At 35.0% G+C, this 9,689-nt stretch overlaps 2 protein-coding genes and 1 long non-coding RNA gene across 3 annotated transcripts; all 3 read left to right on the top strand.

Annotated features, from left to right (window-relative positions):
- Positions 1-1,073: 1,073 nt before the first annotated feature.
- On the top strand, positions 1,074-3,122 carry LOC105270882 (uncharacterized). Its single transcript, XM_011312103.1, has 6 exons — positions 1,074-1,378; positions 1,580-1,817; positions 1,881-1,984; positions 2,125-2,244; positions 2,310-2,459; positions 2,565-3,122. Exons 1-6 carry the CDS (start codon positions 1,219-1,221, stop codon positions 2,810-2,812), a joined length of 1,020 nt encoding a protein of 339 aa, XP_011310405.1. The 5' UTR covers positions 1,074-1,218; the 3' UTR covers positions 2,813-3,122.
- Positions 3,123-4,030: 908 nt separating this feature from the next.
- Positions 4,031-5,680, top strand: LOC105270881 (uncharacterized). The gene is made up of 6 exons (XM_011312102.1): positions 4,031-4,172; positions 4,230-4,464; positions 4,526-4,635; positions 4,706-4,825; positions 4,995-5,144; positions 5,407-5,680. The coding sequence occupies exons 1-6, from the start codon at positions 4,070-4,072 to the stop codon at positions 5,601-5,603; spliced, it is 915 nt and encodes a 304-aa protein (XP_011310404.1). The 5' UTR covers positions 4,031-4,069; the 3' UTR covers positions 5,604-5,680.
- Positions 5,681-8,530: 2,850 nt separating this feature from the next.
- On the top strand, positions 8,531-9,054 carry LOC105270880 (uncharacterized). The gene is made up of 2 exons (XR_892605.1): positions 8,531-8,688; positions 8,805-9,054. It is a non-coding gene; the product is annotated as an uncharacterized lncRNA (long non-coding RNA).
- The last annotated feature ends 635 nt before the right edge of the window (positions 9,055-9,689 follow it).

The raw sequence follows: 9,689 nt of genomic DNA, 5'->3' as shown, positions 1-9,689 counted from the left end.
AATTCAACGATTGTTTAAATAATTAATTGAATCACAGAGTTGGATTCGAATGCGCAGTTGTGGATTGTCCGTTCGATGAAATAAAACCGGACTGCTATCAGCTGAGAAATGCCACAGAATGCTGTGAGGACGAGCCGATTTGTCGTAAGTTCAACGAGAAATTGTCATGTATTTAATTAATGCAATTGATTAATTAATTAACCAGCTGATAAGAGAGAGGACTGGCCGGTGTGCGAGGTAGACGGAAAGACCTACAAAGCTGGAGAATATTTTTCACCTCCTGGGGAACCGAAGAAGGATTGCTATTGCGGTCCTGGGTACACAGGTAATAATAATTCAATTGCAGTACCATCAGTTATTATTTAATTATTTCAGGGGATAATGTCGCCCCTTTCTGCACGAATGCCCCGATATCCGAGTGCAGCATCGAATTGCGGCATGCGTATGACATTCATCACAATTGTGCACCGGTTTATTCCTCGGAGCAGTCGATTTCCACGGACTGCCCTCGAGAATCTAGATGTCGTAAGTCTATCCGTATTACTCAATACAATTGATCAATAATTAGGGAAATTAATTGTTATTAATAATATATAATAATTAATAGCCAATGATAAGGACGAAGTTATCAAGAAAATCAAATCGTCGAGCTCGAGCGAATCATCGGAGACCAGCGAGGAAAAATCGGATGGAGACATGATCTGCAGATTTGGCGGACTCAGGATGGCCCCTGGTGATCAGCTCAATCAGAAGACTAATTATGATTCTGTTTGTGTCAAATGCACTTGCGAAGTTCCACCGATTCCCAGTTGCATTCGTCTCCCATCGCAGGACTGCGATCCTACCGATCATCCGTCTTTCAAGACGAATTGATTAATTTATGATTAATCTCCACTACGATTGATTGATTTGTGTTGCATAACGATTTTATTCTGCTTACCGCTGTTGAGAGTAATAAATGCCTCGAGGCTAGATTGTATCAACGATTTTTTTTTCCGGACAATGTCAGATTTTTATCGGTATTTTTTTTATTGGAAAGATAAAAGTTTTTGGAGGGAGTTAGAATTTAATTAGAGGCAATTATGCTAATTTCCATTGTCGAGGAATTCATTGGAATTTACAGGGATTTCGATTTTTAATTATGGAAATTCTGTGATGACTCGTGTGATTGTTAATCAATGATTACACAGGGGATTCGCGTGGAGTGTGAAGTGGGTGATGACACACGTATTTGCTCCCTCCACTGGGAGTTTTTGTTATAAAAGTGGACACAACCTGGAGCCGGAGTTTAATACACAGATGTTAGTCGACATGTTTACGGTCTATTTGTTTGCCTGGAGTTTATTACTCACTGCTGCGTGTGCAGCACCTGCAGAAGGTACTGAACTCTCAAGTTCACTGAAATTTATTCATATTTTCCCTGACTTTCCTCATCCACAATTCAAAACAATCGGTGAAATACGCGATCTCGATTTTTAATTCCAAAATATTGAGAATGAAAACGTGAAATATTCAAAATCATCAATGGAAAGCAATTGATTTTATTTATTTAATTACTTATGAATTTTTTTTTTCAAAGGATGTGATAAGGCAAAATGCAAAGGACCTCTGAAATTCTATGAGGAATTGTTCTGCGAGCCGGTGTATAAAAACGAGAAAGACTGTTGTCCGTACAAATATAATTGTGAAAACCTGAAGAACAGATCGACTGAAAAATGTTATTTCAAAGGACATGAGTACAAAATTGGAGATCAGCTGAGAGAAGAGGATGCCAATCCCTGCGACATCGCCTGCTACTGCAGGGAAAGCCTGGGAAGGTCAGTATCAACCTTAAATTAATAAAAATTAATGAAGAAATCATGATAAATAATTTATTTCAGTGCCGGCTTCACCTGCGCCGTTGTCGACTGTTTCGCTCAAGCTCGTCCAGGATGTTATCTCTCCAGGAAATCCTCGGACTGCTGTCCTGGACCTGAAATCTGTCGTATGTCCAATCATAATCATAATCTTCGAATTATAATTACGACGATTTTTCAATTTGGATGGAAATTCATATTTCGATTGTTTTTAAATTAATTTTTAATTTTATTTCAATTGCAATTTAAGTACGACTTAAATTTTTAGCTGGACCTGATGAGGACTGGCCGACCTGTGAGGTTGATGGAAAAATTTATAACGCCAGTGATTATTTTCAACCCTCGGGTGAACCTGATAAGGATTGCTACTGCGGTCCTGGATACAAAGGTCAGGATTATTCAGGTCGAATTTATATACCTCTCGTATGAGAGTTCAATCAATTATTTCTCCAGGTGAAAACGTCGAGCCCTTCTGCAAGAGCCGAAAATCATGGTCATGCGGAACTGAATTGCGGAGTGCGTATGAAATCCAGAATAATTGTCCACCAGTTTTCTACAGCTCTCAATCTCCTCAGGAAGACTGCGCAGTAGCTTTCAGATGTCGTGAGTCAATTGATAATTAATAATTAATAATTAAACCGGAGAAATCGGTTGAATTGCAAGATTTTTTTTTTGGGCGATTAATTGGAATTATTGATGATTATTTAGAGAATGATAAGGACGAGGTCATCAACTCCGAGGAACATCCAGATGTGGTGGAAGCGAAATCTGCGGGTGAGGACACGGATGTCTGCAAATTTGGAAATCTCACCATGAAGTTGGGACAGGAACTCAATAAGGAAACCGATTACTCTTCGGTTTGTGTCAGGTGTATCTGCGAAGTGCCCCCTGTACCCACCTGTCAAAGGCTACCTGATGATGTTTGTGATGTTACCCAGCATCCGAAGTTCAATTGAAATCATTATCAGGAAATTTACGTAGCGAACAGCGGAAGGAACGAGTCGATTTATTAAATCGGTAATGATTCCACGAATATCTCGGAATCTAGTGGAGATAGCGGTATTATTATCATGACCTTTTTTGTAAATCTCATTTCAATCTACGAAAAAGGTTCTATACTAAATTTTTCTATTCCTTGTGGATTCAGAGATATTCCTCGAAAACTTAGACATTCCTGTGAATCGATTTGTTCATTCGATTCGACATTAATTTTAAGTCATTTTTCCGAAAATTGTATTGGTTATTAATAAATATTTTTATACTGAAGATTTTTTTTATTTCTCCCTGTGAAATCCTGACGATAAATTATTTTCTCAGTTTTTTTTTGAGACTGTAGTTCGAACCAGAAATTCTTGCCGATTTTTTTTTTACATTTTTTTGAGAATTTTCGGGAATTTCAATACAGAAATTCCCAAAAACAATGTCGTCGTGAAAGTGGGTCAAGGAGAAGACCTTCACCTCAGCGCTAATCTCCCGGATTTAAGTTTCCATTCAGGTAAAAATTTTTAACCTGTTGACTACGATTTGCGATTCCCGATATGCAAATGAATTTTAAAATCGTTTCACTGGCATTGCGAGGGGAATTAACCCTGAGGAAACACTTGTCGTCCTTCTATTATTCTTATCGGTTGTAATTACCCAAGACCTTCGAGACTATCGAATAATTTGCCGATTGTTTTGTTTAGCGAGAGTGATAATCCACAAAAAACAATCGATACAACAATTTTTAAATCAAATCATGGAATGGAACACGTTTTATCGTTTTATTTAAAAAAATCTTCACTCGATCCGATTTTGTATTCACCCTGCGCTACCGGAAATGTCCAAAGGCGCCTGACCAATTTTATTCTCGAAAATCGGTACCTGCTAGAAATATTAACAATCTTCAGGCCCTCTCGGCCATATAAAACAATCTCATTAAAAAAATCGGTTCGACAAATGAATTCACCCCTCAAAATAATTTATCCCAACAAAATAACTGCAGACACTTGTAACCGATTTTTCGTTTTGACGAATTGTAAATAATATTCACTCGCAAAGTGAATCATAAAAATGAAAATAAAAAACTTCCCTGTACAAAGAATTCCAATGACAACCGGCGGGGAACCCCTGAGGAATAAATAAAATACGAGATAAGACTCATCATCTCACGATTTGCGTTGAAAAATCGTTGACCCCCTCGTCTCAAGGAAAGTTCCTCTCAAATATAAGAGATGACGACGAGAAAATTTCAGTCATACCGAGCAGTCATGAATTCCTTCATCATCTCCATCTCCATCTGCGCGTTCACCGCGAATTTCCCTGGAGCATTCGCTCGTGAGTAATTACCGATTAATTACCGATCTCTGTCTATAATATTTTCTTCCAAATCAGAAAACGAATACAAAAATTGCCCTGGACCCTTGAAATTCTACCAAGACCTGGGGTGCACTCCAGTCTACGAATCGCCAACCGATAAATGCCCGAACCGATTCAATTGCAGGAGTATCGATAACCGATTGGCAGATAAATGTTATCTGGGGGGTAAGGAATATAATCCTCAGGAGGAACTACCCGAGGACGATAAAAATGCATGTGATCGCTGCACTTGTATGAAAAAGGAAAATTTGTGAGTGATTTATTAATAAATTTTTACCGATTTTTTTCATAAACAATTTTTTAATTATCAGTTCAGGTTTTACTTGTGCAATTGTCGATTGTTATCGTCCGAATTTACAATCAGGGTGCTATCAACAGCGTAATGCAACCCAGTGCTGTCCTGGGTTTTCTGTCATATGTCGTGAGTTATTTTGAATTAATTTTTAATTGTTGTCACGATTGAACCGATCATGATCGGAATTTTAATGCAGCCACGAACCCGGCGGACGTACCCACGTGTCAGGTTGATGGAAAAATCTACAAGGATGGAGAATACTTCGAGCCCTCGTCGGAGCCCGACAAAAGGTGCTTCTGTGGTCCCAATTATAAGGGTAATCTGTTTATATTAATTTATTACAATAAAATCTGTTGGTATTGATTTAAAGATAAATTTAATTAAATAGTTAGTGTTTTATTCATTTTTTAAGGGAAGTCCTCTGGAGATTTTATAATTGACTAGTGTCGGTAATTTTTTTATAAATAATTGAATAAATGTTTTAGGTAAAAATATCGCGCCGTTTTGTATTGTGAAACCGAAAAGCGAGTGCAGGACTGAAGTGAGGTACAGTAGACAGGTTTATTCAAGGTGTGCTCCTGTGTACGAGGCTGATCAATCCCCCCAGACCTCCTGCACTCTGAAATTCAGATGTCGTAAGTCCACGCAGCAAAATTTATTTGAAAAAATCCCTAGAATCACTTGCAAATGCAAAAAATGAAGTTTCGACTCGAATATCTCCGAATCCACGAGAGATATCAAAATTTGTGTAATAACCTTTTTTGTAGGTATTTTTTTTATTTATAAAAAAGGTTCTCAGAAGAATTCTCTATTTTTCGTAGATCCGTGGATAATTGAGGAAGGGTTCAGTTGTGATTTGTAATCTGTCGAGTTATTGAAGTACTTTTATTATTTCAGAGACTCAGAGTGATAGAGTCATTCAGATCGATGGGCCCAAGGCTCAGGGGCCCACCTGTAGGTTTGGCGACCTGGTGATGAACTATGGGGATGAGCTGAACATGGGGGATGCCGTCAATTCAAAATGTGTCAAGTGCCGGTGCGAGGTGTCACCTACACCCACATGTCAACGTCTTCCCCGAGATAAATGTCAGTGATAATTACATAAAAATTAATAACAACCTATTGCATTTTATTGATTGATTATGATCTGTTAATTGAGCTTGGAATAAAATAATTGAACATGATACTCTAGTGGTTTTTTTTCTTTTTTTATTTGCAGGAAAAATTTTTTGTGGTGACTCGATCCGACGGTTTTTTTGTAATTTTTATATAAAGAATGAGAGTAATGTTGTAAATAAGAAATATCTCATGTACATGCGAATGATAAAATTCTGTTCTTCCCCGTGAGATAACGTTTGTGTATTTAAGTCTCGACTCCAGGTACTCGGACCTCAGATCATCAATTAATCATGGCGAAACTCCAATTATTCATCGCTTTTGTTGCTATTGTTGTAGTTATAGCCGCTGCAACATCAGGTGAGATTATAAACAATTATATAATTTTTGATAATAATAATTGATTGTACAGCTCAATAATTACGTGACGGAGTGATTAATCCTATTAATTAATTAGTACCTGTCTTGCTACCTGTTAATACTGTAATAGATGTGTTTTATAAATAAATAAATTGTTATAGTTATGATGAGAATAATTATAAATTGTCATTCAAATCCAGAAAAAACTTGAATTGTTATTTTTTTTTTTCGATCCAACAAAAGTTTTGGTTTTATTAATTATTTGGTTGGTTTGTTTTATTGTTTATTTATGGTTATTTTATTTATTTTTAGTCCAGGCAGGTGCTGAATATTCTCGTGCTCGTCGGGCTGTCCCATGTGCCAATATCCATACGTATAATTGCGATACAATTTGCATTGCGCAGGGAAAACGTCCGAGTGGATTTTGCGAAATCAACAAATGCATCTGTTATTAATTTATTCTCATCTATAAATTATAAAATTGTTGAAACATTTTAACGGACAGGTAAACATGAATAAAAAGAACCGACGATTTTTCAATTGCAAATTTCCTCGATTTTTTTCTTCCGTAAAAAACCGGTAGTCAGTAAATTTTCCCCTTACAATTTATTCTGAATAATAAATAATTTATGAACAGAATCGCTAAGTATTGTAAAATGTAATTTGTTGATAACAAATTGTTCCTCAATAAATCACATAAATTTGCAACACTCGAAACAATTCGTAATTGATCAATTATACATCAATTTCCTGTCATTGAAATAATTGTTTAAATAAATTGAGGTACTTTCAGTAACTATTAATTTATTATTGTCAAATTACTATTGTTCTTGAAATTACGGTGTGTGAAATTCCGAGTGCGCGATAAATGACGCGCGTTTTATCAGCTTTTGTCATAATGAAAAATTATTCTCGTGATTCATTGTTGAATTTTTAAATAGTCATTAATATAACAAACTATTTAACCACAATTTTCCTGGTATTGTTGTCCTGTATAAGTCTTGGGTTCAGTTGAATTGTTCGAGCACTCGTGAAAACAGTCATGATTGGAAAAGTTCGCATCTACTTCCTGATGGTATTGTTGGTCGTCTTCATGGCTGGCCTGTCCCCAGGTAACTATTATTCAATTTGTTATAAATTAACAATCCCCTCCCGAGACTATCCAAACAACAAATTAATTTTTTAAATAAAACTGCAACAGTTCACCCTCACGTTAAACCGAATCGCACCGAAAAATTCTCTCTAATTCCGTCACTTTAAATAAATATTTATTTATGCAAAATAAATAAACAAATACCTCTCATCTTTTTTATAACTTATTCATTCAGCAGAAGGGGAGGAAAAAAAATTATTTATATGGAATTCCGGGGAGGAGACGGAGATTTTTAATATTTATTCTGCAAGTGGATATTGGTGGCTCTTATTTATTTATTAATAATTATGTTATTTCAGTGGCTGTTGCTGGGGTTGTACGACCTCCACAGTGTATTCTCTGCAAAGACAGAGATAGTTCTTCCGCATCTTCCGATTCTTCCGACTCTTCTCAATCCCGTTAACATGATGGATAAAATGGCAAACAAATAAACAATAAACAAATCGTGGACATAATAATTATCTCCCCGCAATAACGGATATCTGGATAAATAAATAGATAAAAGGCACTCTTGATCACTCATTATCCAATTCCCGATAATATTAATTATTATTCATCCGCTATTGTTCTTTCGTCTGGTTTTTCCGCTTGAAGTTTATTGTAAATATTTACCATTTGCAAATCTCAATTTAAACTCCACTATCTAGACGTTTTAACAAGTACTCGAGGAATTATGAAGGACTTATCGCATGTTACAACATATTTCTTTATTTAGTATTTGTCGTATGTAAATTCCGCGGATGTATATAAGGCGCAGTAAAAATTAACAGTCACTGATTTTTCACTGATTAATCAGTAATTAAAATGAAAAATATTTGGATTTTTATTTTTGGAGTGGCAGTTTTGCTTTTGGCAGCCCTCGCCGCAGGTGAATATTTATTTTTATTATTTTTATTATATTTTTATCCCATTTTTATCCGCCATTGATTTTATTTTGTGATAATTCATGGTTTTTAGCTGAGGGACAGCTGATTCCACCGCAACAACATCAATGCATTATCTGTCGTTAATTATTTTTCCGGATTGATTAACAATTGCTGATGACTCCAGGAATTATTCGCATTCATTATTATTCCGGGAAGAGAATAAAAAACATCGGAATTGAGTAATTGCGCAGAAAATATTGAAATTCATAAATGCAGTTCTCATTAAATATTAAATATTATTATATAATGAATAAAATAATAACAATATTTGTTTTATCAATTGATAATGATTAATTAATGAGTGAATAAAAGAGAGTTATAATTTTGAATTGATTTGTTTGTTGTTTTAAATTTTATTTAAACCACAATTTTTTTTTGTTGCATCGCTGTCTTGATTGGAAAGATTGATGCGCATTAATGGCGACTTGTAATGAATATATTACCGATAATTATATTTACGTCTTGCGGTTTCTCATGGAAACAATCAGTCGTAACCAAGGACTCCAGCTCGCAACTCCTGTTTCCTGTGTTCTGTCAGTAAAATAAAAGAAATCATGGGAATTATTCGAATCTGCTTCTTGATGATGATGACGGTGATCCTCTTCCTGGCAGCTCTACCTCGAGGTTTAATTTTTTCAATTAATTTTCAAATCGTTGAAATAACAATTGGAGGGAAAACCAGAACGTGTCGTTCCATTTAATTATTTATTAGTTTATTATTGTTATTTTTTTTATTTTAGTGGAGGCACCACCACCACGTCCACCCCATCACTGCATTCTGTGTCGAGGATAAAATGGAATTCACCGGCGATCGATTATTAAATGGAAAATGATGTTCAATTATTCTGATTGTTTTACACAATTCAGTTATTCAATGCTTTAATTAGAAAATGTAGTGATTGCGAGGAATTTAATTAGTGGAAAAATCATAATGGAGATGTTCACGAGAATTAATTTTCTCTTAGAATTTTCATAAATATTTGCAAATTATTTACCAACAAATTGTCTTTTTTTTCGAAAGGTGAAGCTGTTCCTTTTTTTTTTATTTCGAACGAGACTAAATAATTAATCATTATTCATTAATTATTATTGATTGTAGGTAATAATTGGTAATAAATTATCGCAATTAATGATTTCATTTTGAATATAATTTTGATAATTTTTGAATCAATTTTTTCTTGTAAAATTGTTATTTTTTAACGAATCATTCTGTTTGATATATCGCGAGATGTGCAATTAATTCAATAAATAATTGCCTCCCCGGGGAATATGTATATCTCGGTATCATTAACGGGGCTATAATTAACGATGATCATGATGGATTCCTCGATCTTGTACCTTTTTCTCAGATAATCATTGCAGTCGTAAACAACGAGTGTAACGAACAAGTGCCAGTTCTTCAATGACTCGATGTCACTAGAAATAATTGCAATGAGAAAAGTACGTGTTTGTATTTTTATTTTTGCGGCGATTCTCATCATTTCGGCAGCCCTACCCACAGGTAATACTATTTCCAATCAATTAAAAATACAAATAAACAATAATAACAACAATAACTGTAACAACAATTAAAAACAATGAGACAATGAATTCCAATTTTTCGTTCATGAAAAAAATTATCGATT

This window comes from Fopius arisanus, unplaced genomic scaffold, assembly GCF_000806365.1.
Source record: "Fopius arisanus strain USDA-PBARC FA_bdor unplaced genomic scaffold, ASM80636v1 scaffold00096, whole genome shotgun sequence".
NCBI lineage: Eukaryota > Metazoa > Arthropoda > Insecta > Hymenoptera > Braconidae > Fopius > Fopius arisanus.
Note: the sequence above shows the minus strand (reverse complement) of the source record. Positions and strands in the feature narration are given on the sequence as shown.

Coding starts and splice junctions, on each gene's coding strand:
- LOC105270882 (XM_011312103.1), top strand. CDS start 1,219: ATGACACACGTATTTGCTCCCTCCACTGGGAGTTTTTGTTATAAAAGT. Junction 2,245..2,309: donor CTGCGGTCCTGGATACAAAG/GTCAGGATTATT, acceptor TTATTTCTCCAG/GTGAAAACGTCGAGCCCTTC. Junction 2,460..2,564: donor CGCAGTAGCTTTCAGATGTC/GTGAGTCAATTG, acceptor ATGATTATTTAG/AGAATGATAAGGACGAGGTC.
- LOC105270881 (XM_011312102.1), top strand. CDS start 4,070: ATGACGACGAGAAAATTTCAGTCATACCGAGCAGTCATGAATTCCTTC. Junction 4,636..4,705: donor TGGGTTTTCTGTCATATGTC/GTGAGTTATTTT, acceptor ATTTTAATGCAG/CCACGAACCCGGCGGACGTA. Junction 5,145..5,406: donor CACTCTGAAATTCAGATGTC/GTAAGTCCACGC, acceptor TTATTATTTCAG/AGACTCAGAGTGATAGAGTC.